Source organism: Esox lucius, chromosome 20 (genome assembly GCF_011004845.1).
Source record: "Esox lucius isolate fEsoLuc1 chromosome 20, fEsoLuc1.pri, whole genome shotgun sequence".
In the NCBI taxonomy this organism is placed as follows: Eukaryota; Metazoa; Chordata; class Actinopteri; order Esociformes; family Esocidae; genus Esox; species Esox lucius.
In genome coordinates, this window is record NC_047588.1 from 19602773 (window position 1) to 19628630 (window position 25858).

The 25858-nt window shown below is 40.8% G+C and overlaps 1 protein-coding gene across 2 annotated transcripts in view; it reads left to right on the top strand.

Annotated features, from left to right (window-relative positions):
- The window catches only part of zfpm2a (zinc finger protein, FOG family member 2a), a 123919-nt gene that overhangs the window by 15993 nt on the left and 82068 nt on the right, over positions 1-25858 (top strand). For both annotated transcript variants that reach the window (XM_010885219.4, XM_010885220.4), the window contains exon 2: positions 17865-18011. In XM_010885219.4, coding sequence (XP_010883521.2) covers positions 17865-18011 — 147 coding nt within the window. The remainder of the gene's footprint in view (positions 1-17864; positions 18012-25858) is intronic.

Sequence of the window (25858 nt, forward strand, 5' to 3'; positions counted from 1 at the left end):
ACACACGCGTACACGCACACACAAACACACACCCACACACAGACACACGCGTACACGCACACACAAACACACACCCACACACAGACACACGCGTACACGCACACACAAACACACACCCACACACAGACACACGTGTACACGCACACACAAACACACACAGGCAGTAGAGGGAGGGAAGTAGAAACAGAAATCTCACTGCTGTTTCCTCAGGTAATCTTGACTCCGATCTTAATTCCAATAAAGTGTTTTTTTTTTTTTTTTTTGTATAAACTAGATCCAAAGGCACTTGACTCCACTGGTATTTCTGAGGTGATATTTTATTGAATATCATTTCAGATAAGAAATGTAATCCTTAGGGGAAGTGATGTATATTGACCAGCTCAATAATAACCTCAAGTTTCCAGACCACACGCTATAGCAAACAGGCTGAATAACTATTCGTGCTCTCTGATCAATCAAATGAAACTTCCAGTGGTGGATGATACCCAGATCCCTTTTTATATGGGGACAAACCTAGCAGGTGCGAACGCTCACTGTAAAATATATTTCTGACTGAATTGCACCTGAGATGACCATGGAAAATGAAGCACATGTCCTTTTTGTGGTGGAACATTTATTTTGTCTGAGAATGGTCTCATGGTCCATCTGTGTCTGAACCCATTGCTTGAGGATCCAAGCAGGTCACATGTTCTACCTCTCACATGTTGTCTTCCATCAGTCAGACTGTGAAAGGGACAATGTAACCCTCTTCTCCACTAGAGTTCCTATCAGTGTGTGTGAGGTTGCCTGTTTGTTTGTGTGTGTTTTTATCTTGACTGGCCAGACCCATAACCTGTTGGCTCTAACCACAGACCTAAGGCCAGGAGACAGAACCAGGGCAGTAAAACGACACGCTTTGGGATACTTTAGTGGCTTAAGTGTTTGAGGTAAATCTAGTGTGAAAGAGTTTACTGTATATTGAACTACATGAATCGCTAAGAGTAATATTAAATTTACCTGAATCCTTGGAAATGTTTAACTTTATGGATAATTCTGCGCGTTATTATGTGCAACATTTGCGAAATTTTATGCAAATAGCGTCTGTATCAACGTTTTGGTTATTTGGGACTTTTTCACATCTGAAGAGGACCTCTATCATTTGGTCCAATGCCTACCATACTGAAATAGAAAACACAAAAAAGAAAATGCCTGCCTGATATGCTTTGACCTGTACAAATTCAGGAACCATCAAAGAGTACAATATTTATTATTTATTTGCATTGCCAAAGAGAGAAATGAAAGCTTCAGGTTTCCCTGGAAAGACAGACTTGAAAGCAATCACCCAGAGGTCTTTGCACCTTTTCAGTGTGTTGTGTATTATGCCGCCTTCTACTGTCTAGTCAGTTCCATCTAACTGCCTTTTGAAGTCCTACTTCCTCACTATTTTGCTTTTCAGCAATTCTTTCCCACTGCGTGTCTGCTGGTTGAAACGTGTGACGGACCGGCGTCGGGTGAAACCGTCTCTATCAACTGACTGAGCTTCTTGGCTCCTTGGCCCAAGGAACAGCTCCAACTGGTCGTTTAGTTAGTGCTTTGTAAATGAATAGCACGCGGGTCAGGGTGGTGTCCGTCTTGGCTCAGGGCGAGTCTACTGGAGCGTGGAGCAGAGCAGAGTGGGCTCCAGAGTGGGCCATGAGGGAAGGACAGATGCCCCCATCCCGGTCCTGCTGGCCCAGAAATCACTAGACATGCTGGGGTGTGATCTCACTATTGCACCCCAGGCCTGGATGTCGCCCATCTTCCCCAAATCTCTGACAGTAGCCTTTTTTTAAAAAAAATTCAAAGAATGAGAGCGAAGGGAAGGAGAGAGAGTAACAGAGAGAGAGGGTGTGTGTTTTAAAATAGAGATCGGCAACTTCTGGGTTGTTCACAACTCTCCATCTCTCTTTCCCCCATCTTTCCCTCTCCATCTCTCCCTCCCTCTCCCCATCTCCCACTCCTCAACTAGTTGTTCTGCTACAGCGGCTTTGCAGTGCGGTACAGTAAGCTGGTCATAGATTCCAGTGAATTAACAGATGCATACAGCTCAACTCATTCCCGGCTTCCACTGGCTTCTCCTGCCTATGTGAGCAGGGGCGTCTTCTCGGGGGTTTTGAAGCACAAAGTGCCAGGCTCATTTCTAATAGCATTATCGTGTGAGTCCCTATGAAAGAGCGCTCCTTTTCTCTTGTCAAGGTGTGGGTGAGGAGCGGGAGGGGGGGGCGGGGGGGGAGGCTGTGGATACGGCGTGTCCGTGCGGTCCCTGTTATCTGCACCAGATGCAGGTTGACTTTAGACTTTCAATGGAAGGTAAAGAGAGAGAAAATTAATGAGAGCCATAAAGGCAGCAGGATAAATAATTAGGCAACCAACCAGCCATTCGCCTCGAGATCCACGCATTCATACGAAGATCGGCCTCGCTTCTAAGTTTTAGTTTCCGCTGTTTGTCAAAAATGGTGGCGGATGTCTTTTTTTTTTCTTTGGTTGGCTCTTTTTTTTTTTTTTTATTAAAACCTGTTTATTTCCTTTTTGGCATGACAGTCAGTGCAGTACCTCTTTTGCTTGTTTTTCCTTTCTTCATGTCTTCATGAATAATCGCTGCGATGACAGGCCTCTCAGTCCTGCCAACGGTAATTGGTCAGATGACTGCCTCTTTGAGAAGTTAGTTTGGAATGCTTATGAGAATTCAGTTGTCAAAATAACGCGGGTGAATCAGTCATAAACGAAGACGTCATACAGGTGAGACATTTCTGTGTGTATTATGCTGAAGGTCAACTGAAGAACATGCATTGAACCAATCCAGTCTTCACCGCTGTTGTAATAATGAATATTGATTCTTAGGTGACATCTCTTTTATTTTAAGAGCCTCACACTATGTAGTTCACTATTGCCATAAGTTATCCTGCCTTATATGTTTACCTTTGATAAGTCTGGCTGGCTGTCCCAAAGGATTCTGGGTCATACTGATATACTATGTGGAACAGATCAAAGAACAAACTGTTCTACAACTCCACCGACAGAGAGAGAGAGATCAATGAAAGACATCCATTATCCTGTAGCGTCTTTGATGGCTATTCATGTGTCTGTACTGTTATCTGCTTCTATAATCTCATCCAGAGATATAAATAAACATGTAGTGTTGTGAATAAGAGAGAGAGAGAATAAGCTCATAGGGATTATGGTAATTTTGAAGTAAAACATTGAAGGGCAGATGTAGCTTCCTCAACAAAATCAGTTGGTTAATGCTGTCATATAAACAGGTGTTGATTCAGATATCCCTCAAGATGAACGTGATCATATAGTGAGGAAGAAGTTTGTTGGCTGTACAAAATCAATTCCCCTGGGGTTTGTGTTGGTCAGAGAAGCTCTTGAAACATTTGCTTAACTGTACTCATGGTCACATTCTTAATGATGAAAGCTTCAGTACTGGGTGTACTTTCATCTGAATCATCTCAGCCATGTATGCCAGTTGATTTCAGGGCAGTTTTTCTTCCCACCCAATCTCTTTCAACATGCCATTTGGAAACTCAGAAATCAATTATGTGTTCTCTACCCAAATGAAAGGGAAAAAAACGACTATATGACTTTAAAGTGGGCCTAGCTCGCCTTTGACATGGTGCATTACAAAGGGAAAGAAAAATCACACTGCATACCTGATCCATAAAAAAAATCCTTTGAAATGGATTGCAGGGCCTGGGTTGGATCCAGTCCTGGCACTAGTCGTGGCATTGATGGCACAGCCCTTGGGCGCAGGGATACTTGGCCTGGACAAGATGGCCGGTTCCTGGGCCCATATCAGTGGGCACTGGGTTGTCCTCAGGGAGCTCCTAAGCCATGCCGTCTGAAGAAGAACTGATGAGGTTGGCAGAACATGTGGGCGTGCTATGGTTTTTATTTCAGTCAAAACAGCCCCGATGATATCGCTTTCAGTCAACCAACACAGGCTGCGTCCGCAAGCTGACCTAAAATGATTGTGCTTCACACAAATTCTCCTCTCACAAAAATTCATCAGAACACAACAGAAGTTTTTCTTTTGTTCTCTCTTTAAAAAGGATTTTGCATCATTAATTTGGGTTTCAGTTTGGTGACAACATAACTTAGCCCCACTCGTCCAATTGTTGAACAGTGTAGAGTAAAAACTTAGATTAGACAACTGGAAACTTCTATAGCGGTGAAACATGACTTATTCCAAAAATATTTCAATAGTATAACCGACACCAACCAAAATGGACGACGCCATCCCAGAGAAGAGAATTGACAGCTGCATCTCTTTCAGAAGTAGTTCGTTGACAACTATCCACAGGCTAATGGAACCTCCACCTTTGATGGGAAGTTGAAACGAGTGTTGCTGTCTAGGCTTGGCACCACACTGGACACAGACAGAGGGGCCGTGGAGCAGAGCGCTGACGGGGAGGAAGGGACAGATCCCGGCCCTCAAATGGGCGTCATCCGGAGGTGACAAGTGCACTGTGTTCTCTGAACTGTAGGTGTGAGCCCGCTGCTGCCAGTACATATCTTTTGTCTTTCATTATCTTCCATTTCCTTATTATTTTAAACGGACAGTCATTTTTTTTTTTTCTCTACTAGAAGCTTTTTTGATATCCATTTAGATTGGAGGTTCATTAAAAAACCTCAGACAATAGAGGGACTTCTAATTAAGCCGCGCTGCATCTGGCCCCTGGCATCCTATCCCGTTGTTCCATCTATTCTGCTGGGGAGAATTCATTTGTTTCTTAATTAAGAAAAACACCAATAGCGTGAAAAATCTGCTTATGGTACCTGAATCCTAATTAGTTCAATGGCGAGGGGAAGGGGAGTACACATTCCAGTAGCCCTAGAAATGAACTCAGAGCTGATAAAAATGAACTAACTAGCCTTGCATAAATCGAAACTGAGGGAGAGAAAGTGTATCATCATTATGGCTAAGACAATATGCAAACTATCTTCAAGGAAATCAAATTGCCAGAATGTTTTCATTTGCATGTATTAACCATTAACATAATGAGGAGAAGTGACATTGGACCCGGATTGTGTGTCTGTTCGGATTGATAACTCTGCCGCAAATAGTCTCCCCACAAAATGATGCTACCAGTCAAATCAGTGTTGAACTGTGGAGGGGTTTTTCTTCCTTATCGGTAAGACAGCCTTGTACAAACCTGCTGCAGTGTTGAATCTGTGCCATCATTCTGTGACAGCTATCCTTAAACAGGAAGTGACCCGGAGACATTTTCTTTAAGATGCTGCGGAGGAGAGAAGAGAATAGAAGAGGAGAGGAAAAGACAACCTGGCTGGGGGCTGTGCCAAAAGGCTGCCAGACCCAGTGTTAGTAGACAGCTAGGCACACTGCACCTCCATCTCCCCCCATGTAGAACTCTTTCCAGGATACCAGTAGCTTACTTATCTGCTTCTTAAACACCCCAGCGAGGCCCACATTGGAGCGTTGCGGGCAACCAGCCAAAGAGACTGATGTTTTTGTACTGCAGGCATCATGCAAAACATTTGAACTGTCTTAATATTCACCCAAAAAAATTCCTACATGCTATTTCCGAGCATCAGCCTCTTAGGTCAATTTATTCAATTAAGTGTCTGTTTATTACAGATACCAAAGCTGGGTGGCAGTTCTACTTATCACCTTTTCTGCAGATTGGTGTTCTCGCAGAATACCACCATAAAGATTGCCTGGCTGTAATTAAAATGGCACAGAGACAAATCTGGTGCATGGGCTAAGACACGGGAAGATGAGGGAGGTAGGGAGACATTGCGAGGGGCAATGCTCTTTGTCGTCCAGTGAAAACGTTTGGGCCACAAGTGTTTAAGAAGACAGGGGTCGGAGAAAAATACACATGAAGAAGTAGGGCATGTGTTTTTATAGATAAAATACATATGACGGAGGTAAGGCATGAATGTCAGAGAAAATGTACATATGAAGAAGCGAATGCACGGGTGTCAGAGAAAAACATTGTTTAGGCATGGGTGCAAGGCGAGCGGAGACGGGCCTTTGGGTGGTTTGGTTGTTGTTAACTGATGCTGCCGTAGTCCACAGAAGGCAGGAGGTTTGTGAACACTTGATAGTAAACAGCTTGTCTCTTGTTCCTGTTCATTTTTAACTTAACTGGTAAACAGGAGGCTGGATGCTAGTCCTTCGGTGGCCCTGCGTTGCTGTTTGTATGTCCTCCTACACCAGAGCCAAGCTTCCCTCCCAGAGCTGTGTTTGATGAGCAATTGGCAGGCTATGGGGACACGTGTACTTGCATCTCGTGGCAAACATACCTTTCACCAAGTCAGACACGTCAGACATGTGACTTCTCACAGAGGGGGAAAAAAAGAGAAAAAAAAATCAAAGCAGCAATAAGCTTGGGATGTTAAGCCCAGACATAAGAAAGACCTGAGAAACGACTTTGGATTTTGACAGAATCGTCATGCGCTTTCGACAATTTGCATTGTTATCGCCTGATAACTGCTGATGTTTTTACTTGGTTGTACACTTTTGCGTTGAATATGTAAAATGTAAACCGGGCTATAACGATTCCCTTAATGATGTGGGGATCTTGCTTTTTTCCCTCACTCGGATTGAGTCTTAGTGGGCTTGCAGTGCAGCGGATATCTGAATATTAAAAGGGAGTTTCAAGCTCATCTGTAAATGTGATTTGCACATATCACACTTCTGCAGTCGTCGGGCGGCTTCATCGCCAAGCTTCTAAGCAAAGATGGGTAGAGAGAAAAAAAGAGAAGGAGAAGAAGAAGCACATATGGGGTTGCTATTGATGTATTCCATTTCTGACCTAATTTAAATCCCTGCCAACAAACTCATATGCATACTGTAGATTTGCTAAATTACAGAGAGCAAACCTTGGGCTTCTCAGAGAGACAGGTGTAAACATCATGCACCATCGCTAAATATGATAGTCATGGCAGCGTGCTGCTATAGAGCACAAAATAATTTGGACATCATTTTGATGCCTGGGGGGCCCAGGGGAATGCCCTCCAGAACCAAGCTGCCCATTGACATTCTATACACGCCAAGATATAATTATGACTGGCGGTCTTTGTTCCTCACCAGCTTCCTCACAGAGACCTAGTAATATGCTTGTAAAACAGAGGCATTTTGTCAAATGTAGGCTGAGAGATATTGTGGTGTTCTTTACTTTTTATTGTCAAGTATTCTCTGGGGTCTTGTGGGAAGAAATTGTTCTTCATGTCAACGTAGTGCGATATTAATTGAATAGTACTACTAATAATAATATTAGCACTGTTACTGCTAATACTACTATTAATAATATTTACACTGTTACTGCTAGTACCTCTGCTAATACTAATAATAATAATATTAACACTGTTACTGCTAGTTCTTCTGCTAATACTGTTAATACTAATTTTTAATAATATTTCATTTAGAATTATTATATATTATACATTTTATAATACGCTAATAATTATAATTACATTAATATTTTATAATCAATACTAATAATAATATAAATAAGAATCCCACAAATAAGAATAAAAATAATGTCAATTTAGATTTCTTAAAGAAAAAAAAAACATTACACAAATAATAAATCACATTCATAATGGATTTTTTGTAATTGTACACAGACATTTTCTTCTGTGATATTTAGCATTTATTACATACCCTAGGAATCATTATCAGATGTTCCACATCCTAGGCTGAATAAAATGCTAGAATATCTTGAGGGCGGTGTGTTGTCTGTGACTGTAGCAGCACTGGTGTTGTCATGATAATCCTCTCATTTGTAATGTCAGGATCAGCAGGTTATGGCTCTCCACTTCCCTGCCATGTCAAGCCTACAGACTAGTGAGGTGGATTGTCATTTCTGAAGGAATATTTTGACAGAGCCTTCACTCCACTGGGCTCAGGTCAAAGGTCAGAGCTGTGCCACTTCCATTTACTCTGAGAATACCCAATCCCTGTGGAGGAGAGGAGAGGCTGAGGCTCCTTTCGACTTCACACACACCTCCTCGCCCTCAACCAACGATTCCCAGCTCCCATCCTCCTGTTCCCCTTAACGGTACACATTTTGTTGTTGCCCCGGACAACCATATCCTATTAAGCTCATTGAGGGCGTGCTAATTAGTTGACAAGTTGAATCGGGTGCTTTTCCGGGGCTACAAGAGGACCAAAGTTGGAAAACGCTGGTCTAATGGATTTCCCTGGTGTTCGATTGTTTCAATCCATTTTAGTCTTATTTCAGAAGAGCATCTGGATACTGAAGAAAAAAACTAAGGTATAGTCATACATTTTTGTATGTTCATCCCTGTTTGTATCCCTGTTTCTTTCATTCCTAATTTCAAAATTAACTAATTGTTTCCATGGCCCAGACTCTCGACAACTCCCATCAGATTCAGGAGAGTTGAAGATCGGGGAAGGTTTTCCTTTCCATAGGCAACCCTGCCAAGCCATTCTGCTTTATTTCACACTGTTATTCCAACCTGGAAGTCATTTGGGTCAACACATTTAAGGGCACGCTTACTCACCTGTCAACCTCAGTTAGCTTTGCGGGTGCTGGAGCTGCCTGAGGGAGTCACTACAACGAGATGAGACCCAGTAATCCTTGCTGACGATGCCCCCACGTCCTTGGGTGATGCTGGCCAATTTGCATCACCCATGGGACTTCCCAGCCACTCGTCAGCTATTGCGACAAAGTGAAGGCTGAAAACCTGTTGTCAGGTTGCGGTTACAAAATGTCTTTGTCTATAACATTTTCAGAATGCCCGTTGTTACTGTACCTGCACTGCTCGAGCTACAGCTATTAGAAAGTGTTAATAATGTTATAAAGAAGTAACAGAGCCATGGTGATATAAAAAATAAAAAACCTAGCTCAGTCAGGCACTCAGCCAGGATAGGAGACAAGGGGAGAGTATCAATAACAGGTGCAGGGTCTTCTATCAAGGGACTCTTCTGTTTTAGTTAGTACAATAGACTAAATGGATGATGAAATCTACATGGAATTTCCTGAACAAGCAGTCAACTCTAAGTTATTTGGGAGTGGGTTTGTGTTGTGTATACAAGCCATGCTAACCCACCACAAAGATCAGGCAGTCCATTTGTGCAATTCTATAATTATTATCTGTAACATTTAGCTGATCAGTTGCTTACTTGCTGCGGCCAGAGAGAGAGAGAGAGAGAAAGACAGTGGCTAGAGAAACAGAGCTAGAGAGAGACAGTGTGCAAGAGAAAGAGAAGTAGAGAGAGAATGATTCCTAATCTTCCAGCAGCTAGAAGCAGCTTCTTCACATGCAGGCCAGATCAAGAATTAGGAAAAGAAAAAACCCTGGTTTAAAGGACAGTACTTTGAATGTCATTTGACAATTTCCTTTTAATTAGAACTAATTTACCGAAAGATGCCCACCAGCTAATCTTTACAGGATAATTAACTTCTATTTTCTTTACTTTTAATTAAAAAGTGGAAAAGATTTAGCTGATCCATAAAGAATTGTTCTTTTGAAATGTTCATCAGACTTCACACTTCTTTTGGCGTTGGTAATATTCAGATCCTATCAGTGGCTCAGTCTCCACTGAGTTGGAGCAATGATTTTTTATCCCTTATCTGTAGTATTAAGAAGTGCTACTATCAATAGTAGAAATAGAACCAGAGGCAAATTAGAATTGAATTAATGAGGAATTTATTGCAAAACCAACCCTACCATCCTTTAGAGCTGAAATGAAATTGACATATTTTAGACATATCCATTTCATAGAAATTCCTTGATGGGAAAATATACTTCATCTACATTATTTGATAAGCATCTTTTTTTTATTTGGCGGTAAGCTGATTGTTGCAGAAGCAATTGAACTCTTGATGGACATCTTGTTGAAGGGTGTTTTTTCAAACATTTATTAAATGATGACTCTTGAGTACATAAGTGAGGATAGATGTTTCAAACCGTATGAGGAATGCGCTGTAGACACCCAGTGATGAGCTACTGGATGAAGATGGATGCCCCCACTTAACCAGGATAGCTCCCAGGAGAAGGCTGGGTCAATGGCTTGATTAAAAGCAGGGGAATATTGAAGTGGTAAAAATATCAGGCTTCTAGTTATAAATCAGTCATAAAATATGCTCATAAACCAGTAATTAAGATATTACATTAAACAATGAACCTGTTACTGGTGCTTTATAATTAAGATGACACATGCAAGGTTTTAGTGTAATCTGGAATGGTTGTATTTTTAATTGCCATCTTTTTAGAAGAGTGTGTATCACACATGACTGGCAGTTATTTTTGACAGGCAAACTTTTCTAAAATTTGTACTCTGTATTATGGTCATATTATAGCTGTACATTATTATGTACGGAGATGAAATAGTGTATGATGTTAAAAATGAGCTAATATCTGCTAGCTAACCCCTGAATCTTTTTAATGTACTTTTATAAGTGTGGATCATTTATGCTACTGGGAGCAACCATGTTACTCTAGTGGGAGGAGCAGCCTGTGGACAGTTGTCTATGTAGGGAGGGTAAAGCGAAGCTAGCTGAACAGACAAGCTGGCATCTGCCAAAGGCCTCAGGCCTGCTCTGAGGTGCCTCCAGCATTTTAATGGGATAGTCAAATGCCAGTATGTTCTCATGACATTCCAATTCAAATGCATTGGATGAATAAATAAGTGCGCTATTTCCCTTTAATAGTGAGATAAACAACATGCTTTGCGACTCAGCAAACACATCCAAGTCCTGCCTTGTCTGATCTAAAAACTAGATTGATACTGCTAACTGTTTGTTAGGTTGTTTGCACAATGTTTATTCTGGTAGAGCGGATATATTACCTTTGGATTTGATGATCGCTCATCCCATCATCACGATGAATCAGCAGATAGAAGGACAGGTCAGACAGTCAAAGCCAAATGGGTCTCTCCATCTCTCTCTGTGACTCCCTCTGCCATATCAATTATTTATTCCTCAAATTGTGATCGTAAACATGAAGTGCCATTTTACACATAATTTCATTGGTATGCCAGATGGGTGTCTTCATTGAAGCTATCCGCCAGCATGGCTACGTCTTGCCTACACTTAGTAGTCCTGTAGCCTACTGTCAATAAAGTGGATATGAAATGTCTACACACCCCTGTGAAAAGGCCAGGTTTTTGTGATGTAAAAGAATGAGACAAAGATAAATAATGTCAGAATGTTTTCCACTTTTAATGTGACCTATAATGTGAACAATTCAATTGAAAAACAAACTGAAATCTTCAAGGAGGAAACATTTTAAATAAAAACCTTACAATAACCTGGTTGCATAAGTGTGCACACCCTCTTATAACTGGGGTTGTGGCTGTGTTCAGAATTAACCAATCACATTCAAACTCATGTCAAATAGAAGTCATTACACACCTGCCATCATTTAAAGTGACTCTGATTAATCACAAATAAAGTTCAACTCTTCCAGTAGGATTGTCCTGACATTTTCTTATTTGCATCTCAGAGCAAAAGCCATGGTCCGCAGAGAGCTTCCAAAGCATCAGAGGGATCTCATTGTTGAAAGATATCAGTCAGGAGAAGGGTACAAAATAATTTCCAAAGCATAAGATATACCATGGAACACAGTGAAGACAGTCATCATCAAGTGGAGAAAATATGGCACAACAGAGACATTACCAAGAATTGGATGTCCCTCCAAAATTGATGAAAAGACGAGAAGAAAACTGGTCAGGGAGGCTTTCAAGAGGCCTACAGCAACATTAAAGGAACTGACGGAAGCCTTTCTTACAAAGATAAACATCCAAGCCCAGCTGAAGTTTGCAAAAACAAAGTCCCAAAAGCATGTGGGAGAATGTTTTATGGTCTGATGAAACCAAGGTTGAACTTTTTGGCCATAATTCCAAAAGGTATGTTTGGCGCAAAAACAACTCTGCACATCACCCAAAGAATACCATACTCACAGTGAAGCTTGGTGGTGGCAGCATCATGCTTTGGGGCAGTTTTTCTTCATTTGGGGCCTTAGTCAGGGTGGAGGGAATTATGAACAGTTCCAAATACCAGGCAATATTGACACAAAACTTGAAAGCTGAAGATGAAGAGGAAGTTCACCTTTCAGCATGACAACGACCCAAAGCACACATCCAAGTCCAGCATGGCTTCACCAGAAGAAGATTAACATTTTGGAATGGCCCAGCCAGAGCCCAGACCTGAATCCAATTGAACATCAGTAGGGTGATCTGAAGAGTGCTGTGAAACAGAAGATGTCCTCACAATCTGACAGATTTGGAGCGCTTTTGCAAAGAAGAGTGGACAAATATTGCCACATCAAGATGTGCCATGCTATTAGACTCCTACCCAAAATGACTGAGTGCTGTAATAAAATCAAAAGGTGCTTCAACAAAGTATTAGTTTAAGGGTGTGCACACTTAAACCTTTTTTTTTTCTCAAAGATTTCAGTTTGTTTTTCAATTGAATTGTTCATGTTATAGATCACATTAAAGGTGAAATATTTCTGACATGATTTATCTTTGTCTCATTCTTTTACATGGCATTTTAACATATCCACTGTATGTAATGGTCCTATTACCTACTATCACATGTTAGACCTATTCCAAAAAGAAAACCTCTTCTTATAAAGGTGCTTGTTTGGTACCCTACAGTAAGATCGAAGCTGAATCTGTTTCACAGACTGATCCCATACTATGCATATGCCAAATGATTCATTTGTATTTTACCAGAACCAAAGAGCCTAAAATCACAATGCAGTTTAGATGTTCTACAGGTAACATGGGAGTGTTGCTTCACAGTGATGGGGGTCGGTTTTCAATGCCTACAGATGTTTGAGGGAAACAATAGAAAATGTTCTTGAGACCACAGGTTATGTGTGGGTGTAGAGTAGGCAGACCTTGTCTTAATGCCAGTCATATTCAATAAAATACATATTTCGGTATCTTTCTTGCTACAAACTCCACTCTAGTTTACCGCAACTGAAAAGGTGTTAGTGCTGAGTTTTGAAACAATTTCTTGACTGTTGGTTGTAAATGCCTGAATTAACAAATGCCGCCATTTCTAATCACCAGAATTACATTGCTTAGCAACTGGGAAAAATTGAATTTAACAATGGCAATGCTTTTGCTCAGTCACAGACAGCAACTCTGAGGACACATGAACCCCTGTTGATCCTATTATACAAACAAACAAAATGAATTCACTCAAAGAGACACTCATATATATATATATATAACTGGTCTTTTATTTTTGTCTACATGGTGTTGCAACATTAGCTCCACGCATTGGTTTTCATTACCGAGTGTAAAACCTGAGAACTGGCTGTTTTCCTTCATTTGATTTTAATTCAAAGCTTTAGGATGAAGAATCCCTACGAGGGTTCCTATAACACATTAAGCCATTAAGAATTGAGTAAATGGTGTATCTATTTTATTACGGTGATCAAGGATTAAATTACAGACCACAGCCTTGAAACATATACAGCAGGCCTTCTCCTAAGCTGCCAGAGCCCTCTGCTTCCCAAAGGTCATTACAGGAGAAGAGAGCAGCACAGAGCATTTTGCCCCCACCCTCCCTCCCCCATTCCCTCCCTCCCCCATTCCCTCCCTCCCTCCCTCATTCCCTCCTTCCCTCCCTCCATCTCTCTCTCAGGCTTCTTAACACAGTAGGAAACTGTACCGGACCAGACAAAACACATATTCTGGTTGTCAGATCTGATAGAGCGGATTTGCTTCTTTTCTCAAGCTGTGTGGGTAAACACGTGTGTGTCTGCTGGTAGGGGTGTACAGTAGCAGTATGTGAAGAATCCAGCAGCTTTGGATCTTGAGACAAAGTCTCAATTTCCTCTGCATATGTTAGTGGGCTGCCGTGTGTGTGAGTGTGTGTGTGTGTGTGTGCGAGCGCTTGCCTGCATGTGGGTGTGTGGTTTGTGCGTTACTTAACCTGGAAGTCTAAAGGCACAGTATCAGCTTTGGCACAAAGGGCCAGTCACAGTCAAAGTTGGCAGGGGTTGAGCCGAATGGCCCAACTGGGTTTAGTCTGGCATTATGCATTCATGTTTAGTCTCTCTCAGGTGCTACGTTTCATCCTCAGGCCAGCTTGGACCCATTTTCAATGGACTTTCTGATGAAAAACTGTATAGGTAGGAGCAAAATGATTTCCATGCTTCTAGAGATCTGCTGCTTTGTTCTGTCAGATTCAATTACCTGACTTCTAATTAGGAGGTTATAGAGAAAGCCTGGTTTGTGATCCGGACATCACACTGTGGAGGCTGCCGATAATGGCTGGTGTAGCTATCACAGCCCAACGACAAGCAGATGGGCAAGAAAAAGCACGCCATGAAATTACCAGTCATACAAACCAAACGTTTTTGTTAAGAGCTTGATTTATTTGAATTCCTTCGCTGAAATGTTTGTGGAACTGTATTGTTTTCCTTTTGTTGTTTTTAGTTAATTGAAGCACAGTTACTAGAAACAAACACAGTGCTAGCCTGTATTGAGAATTTGAGCATTAGCTTGCCAATTCTGCTCCCAGGTGTTGACTTGTGAATCTTCTGTTCGTCATACCGTGTGGCCAGAATATTCCACCTTGGTTTATAGAGACTCCATAGTACATTACCATATCAGTCCAGGAGCACTTTTGGGCCCCTTTGATCTCTATTACACCAAGGCCATGGCTTGAACAAAAGAAAAGCTGAAATCACAGTTGGTTGACATTCAGATTTCTCTTTTTGCATTAGCAGTTTGACTGTAATATTTTAACTGGCTTGAAGTTATCTCCTTTGGCTGAAAAGCAAGGATGGTACACAAATACATGACCACTGCATCAGTAATGAAGGTTTGGTTGATAGAGGTACTGTATGTAGGGCGGGCTTGTCAAGGTTCCTATGGTGATATCTTGTTTGTCTTGGTCAGTACTGAACATATTGGAGTAGAGCCCAACATGAGAAGTTGTTGTTTTGTGTTGGGAAGTTAAAATGTCTGACAGACCTCTAGAGAAGTGCCCTTAAGAGGATCACACATTCCTTTGGCCTGTTACCAAGCACCTATAGAAACAACAGCCATATTGTGTGTGACATAGGGAATGTAGCAGGATTTTAAACAGTACACAACTAAATATAGCTGGGGATGCCACTATCAGAAAATGAGTTAGGAGTGCGGTGCTAGTCGTTTAGAAAGTCATTATTTTTATCATTGCTGTCTCTGAAATAATTTCAGGTCTCTTCATGCAATGAATACTGTATAATAAACTAAACATGTGAGGAAAGTGTTCAAACTTTTGTAATCTACGCAGTCCCCCAGAAGAAGCCATCCAAACTTCCTTCAAGTGTCATCTTATTTTACAATATGCAATATTATTGGTGTATCATTAAGCACCTGTAATGACTTTGTATTTTAGGTTGACTGTTAACAAAAGTGTGGACTTTTGTTAAACATTTTCTGTTGCACTTTTGTGAAAGCTTGTTGAGTAAAATTACAAATTCATGTTTGCTTAAAACAATGCCCATCGTTATCATACTTCCCAGAATTCTAAATCGCAGGTTGATTATCAGAGGTGTTTGTTTCTAAACCTATGTTTATGCATGTGTCATTCGTTGTTTAATCTAGACAATGATAAATATATTGTTTTTCTAAACCAGTCCTGTCTCTGAGTACTTGGACGTTTTGCATATGATGCTGAGATGGCTGCTCCTGGTGAGGGGTTTTGGTAGTCTCATTTAGACAGCCACTCTGAATGAAATGAAAGGTCTATATAAATAGCACTATATCACTTGCAGGCTTGATGTGTCCTGTGAACCAGGACTTTCAGAACAATGTGTTACAATGTAAATAGGTTTTACAGTTTAAACAAGTGCCACATGAGATATGTATGTACAGTTAATGTTTTGTCATATTTACATTTATTCAAAGTAACACTGAAAAATATGCAAATAATTCTGAAGGCCTTTCGAATAATTTCTACTCAACCAAAAATGTACTGTACTGTATGTTGGTTCATCAAATATGAACTCATGTTGAGCAAACTAGAAATCATGTTATAGGAAGTCATGTTGAGCAAACTAGAAATCATGTTATATGAACTCATGTTGAGCAAACTAGAAATCATGTTATATGAACTCATGTTGAGCAAACTAGAAATCATGTTATATGAACTCATGTTGCAGCTTTTTGGTCTTTTATTTTCACATTCTAGAGGGCACAAAACTCCATCTTATCTAATCTTTTCTGTCTGTTTGTCATTGTTAATAAATCATTTTTTTAATCTTTTTATCTCGTTATTGAGCTACAGATCTTTTCTGTGGGGCCAAATAGTGTTGTTTAATTTGCCCTGTACTGAAGAATTCTTCAGCTGTATACATAAAGTCGCTATTCAGCCGTGTAATGAAAGGAAGAATACCAAAAGTGTATACAGAGGTATTTTCCTCTTCAGTCGCATCGTCCTCAATTGCCTAGGCAAACGTGTTTGACTCCAGTCATGCAATCTCCCCTTGATACTGGAGATATTTATCTCCCAATATCATCTTAAGCGATGGCGGAGGAGACTCATTGACTCGCTTCATGCTTCACTCTCCTTCACTCCTGGCAGAATCAGCAGAAGGCATCAGATAAGATCATAAAACTGTATCCTAATTTACAGCCTCTCAGTCTCTCTCTGTCCCTCCCTCCCTTTCACTCTCTCTCTCCTCTCCCTCTCCCCTCAGTGTGTCTATTAGAGAAGTGTGTGCTAATTCGTTTCATGTCCAGGGCTCCTGCAGATGTAGCCCTGCTACAAAGGAGTCATTTAGAAACCTAATGAAAAGAGCAAGCAGTTTGTGGAGATCAGGGGTCTTTTATGAAGCTCCGCACAGGAAGAAAGGGAAACAGGAGAGGCACACCAGACCTAGTTTTTTTTTACTGAAATGATTGCTTTATTAAAGCTAAGGAGCTCTACTTCCTGCTACAATGGAACAAACACAGAAGAAGGTGCTCAGAGGATATCAGTGCAGTATACGTACATAGCTCTCTGTCTATCAGAGCCTCCAATATGGCATGAGAGGCTGCCATGTAGCTCAAGTGTGACAGTCTGAAAGAGATGAATGTTCATATCTACCAGGCACTGACAACGCCACATTTGATATGATTATTCACTCCCCAGTTTAAAGACGCACACACAGAAAGAAGAACGATTCAGGTTTCTGCAGGACTGGCAGAAGTGTATTTTCAACTAAAAAATTGACTAACCTTAAAGTTAAATAAATTCAGTTTTTGTGCTTGGCTAATTTCCCGAAGACATTGTGGGTATTTTTGGGAGTGGATGTATGCAAGAAGAAGCATTAATGGTATTCAGATGCAGGGCAAAATGTTTTCTGGACTAATACAATTCAGGTAGCAGTACAGTAATTCCATCAGCACCAATTGATTGAAGCAAAATTGTAATATGCAAATACCAGAAGAGATGTGCAGCTACAAGGGAAACTCTGAAATCATTTAGATTTAAAGAAATAATATTGCACAGAGGGGGGAAAAATTAATCACACAGAAAAATGTCCCCTTTAAGATTGCACTGGTGTATTACCTGGGGGCATGGAATGTAAATGGGAAATCAACATTGTACCTTCTGATAAGGCTTACAAATTAATACAAGCATTTTCTCTACACCTCCCATGCTGATGCATGTGTGAAAAGTCACAGAGGAACTTATTTCTTTCTCTCTTTCAGAGGTTTTGTTTTGTCGGTAACTTGCATTTATTTTAGAAGTTAGATTCAAAACACCCACAATGTATTTCCTCAGTGCCTGGTTTGAATTGGTGTAATTGCCAAAGAACATTCTGTTTTGGATTGGGTCCATCTTGTCTTCTATAGTAGGTCTAAACTTACATTATATGAAGTAACTCTTCTGTGTTTGTGTGTTTGTGTCCAGGTCCCTTAGAGGATGGTGGTCTGGAGGAGGAGGAGGAGGAGAATGAGCTCATGGCAAAAGATGAGTTCTCAACGGAAGAGAACTTCTCAGCTGAGTTTGAGTCGGAGAACATGAGCTGTGAAGATATGGAATACTACTGCAACAAAGGTGACCAGGACACTCGTGTTGTACTTATGCAAGTTCACTGTTTTCCTCAATTGTTTAATTCCCACTATGCAGTCATAGACACTGAGATGTATGTACTACTGTGTACAAACAATTAACACAGACAATTTTCAGGAGATGTGGTGTTTGAGCGCTTTGCTCTTTGACGGGACAAAATGGTTGAATCCCCGTTCATGCGACTGATAACGTGTTCCAACTCTTTAGACTGCATGAATCACACAACAAACCCAGCATACTGTTTTTCCTGTTAAGTCTTTTCGATTTTGTACATTTACAGAATATACTCTAGAGTATAATAGCAGATTCATCTGGCAGTGCTAAATGGCGCCTACACACACACAGACACACACACATTTACTTAGCTATTAAAATTGGCATACCAAAGTTGACCCTAAAATAAATCATACTTTTACAAATCTTAACCCTAAACCTTACTCCAAAGCATACCCTAACCCTAACCTTAACCCAGCCCTAATGTCTAACCCATAACCAAACCTGTAATGTCTGACCCTGACACCAATTGTAACTTTCGCACTAAACCTAACATGCAGTAAAATGTCAATAGGAAAAGCATTTTTCAAGATGGGCAGAGGAATGCTTTCCCCATTAGTCATCTTTTTCTGAATTAACCATAGATTCTGGAAATGTTTGGGCAAGTTATATAGTTAAGTCAGAAACAGGCACACATTAACTCTTTCAGTCTGCTCCTTTCTCTTCCCCTCTGTTTCTCTCTTTCTCTCAGCCTGTTTCTTCCTTTTTTTGTGATTAACTCTTTCTGGTTGTTTTTTCCTCTGTCTTTATCTGTCTTTTCCTCTGTTTTTTGTCTGTCTGTCTATCGTTGTTTCTCTTTCTTTGTCTCTCTGTTTCTCTCTTTTGGTCAATCTGTTTCTTTTTCGACCATCATTTTATGTTAGAAAGTGAGGACAGGCATGATTTCCTTGGTTTTACTATTGCAGTGAGGACCATTGATTCTTCGATTCTTCTTGGATTTCTTTTTTAAGTTAGAAATTGAAATGAATAGCAAAACCTCTCTGCCTAAGCCTGTGGTGCACTGGCATAACATTAGTGTACACAACAACAGGAGAACCTCAGAGTAGATTGGGATGATCTAGGATAAACTGAACTGAATTGTAGAATGCTGTATTTGAAAGTAGCAAAAGGAATATTAATGTTTCTTAAAGTATACGTGTTCTATAAATCTTCAAAGAGCTAAAGTCCCCAAAGAAACACTTTGAAAGCTCCATTGTCTTGGATAAGACAATAAAACATATGAGTGGGTGTGCCTCAAATCTCCTTTCACTTTCTGATGTTTAGGAACCAAGTTAAACTAATAGTTTTCTGAAGTGCCAACTGTTCCTTTTTCAAGATACTTAAATCATCTTTCACTTGTCATATACAAGCTTTACCAGTCAGATTTTTTTATTTTTTTACTTTTTCTATCTAAGCTTAGCTAAGTCCCCCATTTTCTCGTAAAACCCAAGTGATGTCCTATCCAAGTTTATTTTCTTAGCTCTTGGCAATTTCTGCACAATCATCAGGTGTAGCCATGATCCCACATTCCTCAATGAGATCTCTTTGAAACTCATTTAAACCTATGTCTGAGTGGCTTAACTTTACCCACTTATGTTGAAAGTGCTGGGAATTAAACAAGACGCAATCCTGGAGCGGCATTAATAGGTTTAAGTGTGTTATTCCTCGACTGTAGGAGAAAAAAGAGAGCCCCTTGATTAACTAAACCCTCAAAAATGTGATGGCTGTGGTGTAATTAGGCCAGTGCCCAGTTGAACGTAGGTCTTAAAGCAGCCACTCATCCCGTGGCCTTTATCTTGGATCCCTGCTCTCCTCCCTCTTGGAGAATAAGGTCTCCGATGTGAAGGAAGGTTTCTCCACTGAGCCACACTGTAGGACTCTGTGGTTTTAGCTTAGCCTTGTATCTCTGTAGTCACTCTGTAAAATGGGCTTGTCACAGGGACCTAAAACCTCCATTAAAAGTTGGAGCCTATAATAGGTATTAAAAAGCTGTAGGAACACAAAGAGGAGAACCAATTTTCATTAACATATGAAGCACTTATTAACTTTGATCAGAGTGCGGTGAAGTAGCAAAGCCGCTTAAAGGCACAAAGGTCAAGAAGTTGAATGCCACCAAAGTCTTAGCCATTTGCCTTACCCGTGCAGAAAAGGCAGCCTCCTTCAGATGGTTGATGGGAACACCTTGAGAGTCCAGCCTGACTTGGTCCTGACTGACAATCTTCAGCCAACTCATAGGGTTGACTGGAACCTGACCGATCATCTGTTCCCGTCCTGCTTCTGTTACTGACCCCCGTGCTGTAAAGATTTAGCCACGCCATCCTTGGTCGCCACCTTGGCAACATCACGGAGTGCCTCTGTCTTATTAAATCAGGGTGCATTTGATAGCATACACATCCTTTATATCTGAACAGGTTTGTGTTGTTTAACAAAGAATGAGCTCTGACTCACTTTCCCAGAATCCATGTTCCTTGTGCACATTTTTATTCATAATGCAATTAATATAATCTGTGTTTCTGTAAACTGTGTAAGCGTTCCACTATGAGGACAGCTTCTTCCATTTGGAGAGTGTGTCACCCATGCCTACTCATCTACCGTGAAATGATTGAGAAGCTTTTGTCTGTCAGTGACACCACACATCAAAATAGCCCTGAAACAACATCCATTGGTGTGAAATGAAGTTTCCAGATAGGATAGGCTAGTGAAAGGAAGGAATCAACATGACTGAGAGTGAGTGGAGTTCCACCCATGAGCCCTCTGGACACCCCCACACACACACACACAGAGATCTTCCACACCACTTCAGAAACAACCTTGGCGTTCCCTTGCCGATTAAAGAATATCTTCTCAAACAACTTCTTGTGCACGGTCCATTTCACATTTATGGAGGCAGAAAGACATTCCAGACACCTGATTTATACTCTATTGTCACACATATAGCCATAATTGTGAGTAGGTTGCCATTTTATTTACACTGGCATCTCTTTTACTGAAATTGTGAAATCTAACCTTGTTCTTGTACCCCTTTTTATCGTTGCGAAAAATATGAGGAGAGGGGGATGGGAGATGCCTGGGACGTTTAACAGTGTTGCAAAAAACTGCTCTGTGTGTATGTCTGTGTTTGTCTGTGTGTGTGTGGCTACCCGTATTAATTATTACAAAGAGGATCTTTCATGTAGATTTTGCCTGAGAACAGTGGGCTCTGATGCTAGCGAGACCAGTAACTAGTCTATACATGTAATTGCTTTGCCAAGTCTGAGGCTATTCCTGTTAACAGACCTAAATTATGACCTGCAGTCATATACACTTAATTACACTTCATTAGTAAATTACAGTTAATTTTCACTGGCATTTCTGGTAGGCTCCTCAACTTCGTAAATACTAGATGGACTCTTGATTTCCCCATTCAATGGCTCATTTGAATTGTAGCCTGTTAGAGATATATAGCAACAACAAAAAAAAGAACAAAAAATCAAGTTGCCACTCTTTGTGCCATTCAGAAATAATCAGGATACTCACCAATAGAACATCTCGTCCGTTCTCAGTTTTTTTTCTCCTTCTCAGCTGCCAGCCCAGTGCTTGGAATAGTAAATATGGAATTTGAATGCACAGTTGATGCTGAGGAATATGGGAAATGCTAATTTGTGGCGCGATAAGATGAATCGAGACATCCATTTAGCCCCATTTGACTCAGTGGAGGAAATGAATCATTAATGTTTGTTAAGTATGACAATCTAACTGGGCCAGATCTACATGCTCCCAGACTGGAGGGAGAGTGAGATAAAACCAGGCACTGAAGACGCCCAGGAAAACTGACAGATTCTGTAATGATGGGAATTTATTGGCGGTTAAAGACACAGTGGCCAGGCCTTTTCAGTAATAACCTCCCCTCACTGGAGAGATCCGCAGCATAGTGTTGCTGGGCTGTTTTTGAGCCTGCCTGTTTCTCTAAGACATCTAAGGTTTACTCCCCTGTAATGATTTATTATTTCTGTGAGCAGAGGAAGACGTCTTGGAGGTATACTTCACTTTGGTGGGGACCGTTGCTTTTATTTCAGTGCCTCATTATTTTCACCGTTTGCCGTATCAACAGCCTTCTGCAAACATGGAATAACTTTTGGACATTTGACTAGGTTTACCTAGTCCCTAATCCTCTAAGGATTCAATCAGGTGTGATTTGATCTGGATAACAGTTGTTTTGACAAAGTTGAGGCTAACATATATCCGGGTTCAACCCAAGCCTATTCATTATAACTTACCCAACACCTCCACCTATAATGGGTTAAACCTCGCCACACCACCATTCCTTTACCCCATTTAAACATCCCGGTATCCTCTGCTACCATTAGACGATGGTGAGGGAGTAGCATTCCATCTGTATGCTGGCTGGTCAGGATTAGGGTGCTCTGAGCTCCTTAAAGTCACACGCAAACCAGATTGACATTTTCAAGGGCTTCCTTGGCAGAGACAATGCTAAAAGGGAGAGGAAAAGCCAATATGACTTTGTTCCTACCTTGCTGGAGGAGTTGTTTGTGTAAATCGCCTATAAGCTTATTGACCTGGATGTGTTGCACCCATTGGGCCGTGTGTGCCTGTGATTTGTCTGGAGAGGCTGTCCTTTGATAGGGCAGCGATAGGGAGGGATGATTCCAACAGCTCACTGACTTCTCGAAACATGCCCACCAAGCCCGCCTGAACATACACATTGCTCTGTACCCTGCCCAGTCTCCTCTTTCCACTTTTTCTCCATCCTGACTGTCAGATTCTCTCTCCCAGTCCTTATCTGATGGCACTTGTAAAGGGATATAACCGGACGTAAATATTTATGGTTAATTGTGACGTAGAAATATTGTATCAAACAGAAAGCTTCAATCAGTCTGCTATGATACAAAGGTTAGAGATGCCCATTGTCCCTGTGAAGTCCAAGACCTTTCTGTCATACTGTATCAATCCTACATATACAACATGTTATCACACTGTATCAAACCTACTGGTACAACATGTTTTCATACTTTATCAAACCTACTGGTACAACATGTTTTCATACTTTATCAAACCTACTGATACAACATTTTATCATACTGTATCAAATCTACTGGTACAATGTGTTTTCATACTGTATCAAATCTACTGGTACAATGTGTTTTCATTCTGTATCGAACCCACTGGTACAATGTGTTATCATACTGTATCGAACTTACTGGAACAATGTATTATCAAGCTGTATTGAACCTGCTGGTACAACATGATATCATCCTGTATTGATCTTACTGGTACAACATGTTATCATACTGTATCAAACCTACAGGTATAATGTGTTATCATGCTATATCAAACTTGCTGGTACAACATGTTATCATCCTGTATTGAACCTACTGGTACAATGTGTTGTCATGCTATATGAAACCTACTGGTACAACATGTTATCTTTGTCGAACCAACTGGTACAACGTGTTGTCAGGATATATGAAACCTGCTGGTACAACATGTTATTATGCTATGTCGAACCTACTGGTACAATGTGTTGTCATGCTATATGAATCTTACTGGTGCAACATGTTATCATGCAATGTTGAACCTACTGGTACAACGTTTTATCATGCTATATCGAACTTACTGGTACAACATGTTATGCTGTATCAAACCTACTGGTACAATGTGTTATCATGCTTTATTGAACCTACTGGTACAATATATTATCATACTGTATCAAACATACTGTTACATCATGTTATCATACTGTGTCAAACCTACTGTAATGTAATCATACTGTACTGAACGTACTGTTACAATATGTTATCATACTGTACGGAACATACTGGTGCAATGTGTTATTATACTGTACTGAACATACTGGTAGATGTTATCATACTGTACTGAACATACTGGTAGATGTTATCATATTGTACTGAACATACTGATACATGTTATCATACTATACTGAACATACTCATATAACATGTTAGATTTATATATATATATATATATATATATATATATATATATATATATATATATATATATATATATATATATATATATATATATAACATGCAACATTCGCTGGAGAGAAAACTTAATCAAGCCTAGTGCTGTGACATTGTTCCTCTGTGAGGTTGCCTGGGCGATTGTGTTTAAAATGCAAACGGTGGTTAGATAGAAGGCAGCAGAAAATCCTTAATCACTGCTTAATTAAGGAATCATCTTGTAGCTTCATTTCCTGAGCTGTAATTAAACACTTCCAATACGTTTCGTTACAGGGCTTAACATGTTCGCCTGAGATCAAGGTACTGCCTTTAATGTTATCTCACCCGGCTTCTTTAAACTCGCTCCACTAGAAGGAACTGTTGATATTGGTCCTTTGTTATCCTCATAAGGCCTAGTGAGCCCCAGTATGCTAAAAAGCTTCTACAGCTAACTGTATTCCAGGCCCCCAACAATAAATATCGAGGGGGATCACTGATAATACTTACTTAGAAGGAAGGAAAGGGGGGAGAATTTCGCCATCCAATGCAGACACTTGCATAAGCAAAACTAGGTCATTGTGACCTCGTGTTAGTGTAAGTAGGACAGTGCTGCAGACTTCAGTCTGACGTTCTGCTCCCTCGCACACAGAGAGGCAGAAAGCTGCTGTCCTTGTAGAGATGTTTACTGCCTTCTTTGAAGTGAGCCATGTCTGTAGACAGCCAAGCAAGCGCACTGAGTGTTGGTTGATGTGAGATGAAATCGGGATAGACACAATGATGTTCTGGACTTTACGGATGTGTCCAGTATTCCAGCCCATTCACTATATAGTCCACTACATTTGACCTGAGCCAGCAGTGGTACAGTGGTACCTTCACCCAGAAGGGTCTAACTAAATCCAGCCCTCCACCTTCGTCTTCACCGATGCCTAATAACAACGACCTATCAACACCCGTGGGCAGGCACCGTAGCTCTGCTACGCCAAAGCAATAGAAAAGATGATGACAAGAGAAAAGGACATAAAGTGGTTCTTGGTTCTCTGCTTGAGACCGGTTAAACTACGTGCACCAAGCAAGGCAGGGGAGCTCCGTGCAAGCCAGTTGGTTCAGCCTCGCTGCATGTGTTGGAAGACACCACAAAGGGTTCCTAAGAGAAATACTTGGCTCTTTGATGGATGTGACATAAGGAGTTGTCTACGAGAGCATCTAGGAGGCAACATTTCACTCCCAGCGGCTGCTGTGGCTGTGCTGGGTGTCCACTGTTTATCTACTAAGGTCATTAAGCGTTTAATTCTCCATCAACTGCCCCCCTCTCTTTGACTGTCTTTCCCTTTGAGCCTTATTAGCCCTGAGACTGGAGATCTGCCCTTCTCCCTCCTTCACAATCTCACAGTAACCAATAGTCACCTTCCACTCTCTCTCATGCTCTCTGTCTACCTCTGTATAACTCCTCCCCTTCATACATATCCTCCCGTTGTTCTACAAGGGGGCTTCCTACAGGAGGGAACTTGTGGGAACTCTGTTGGATAAAACAAAACTGCTGGGGTGCCTGACCATTGGTCATCCAGCCATAGACAGTATCCATACTTCTCTGTACTGTGGGTTGAAACTTCACCTACTGTACAGCAGACTGTGTTGTTCAGAAACAATAATGAGTCAAGCCTATACTGTAGACAATGCTTAATGACAGTATAGATAGCTAAAGTTTCAATCTTTTCAAATAGGCTGTTGACAATGCATGTCAAGGATATCTGAAAATGATTTAATGAGGGTTTTTCCATTTAACCTGGTCGGGAAACACTATAATCTAGCTGTAGGTTGTCAGATCAAAAAATATAC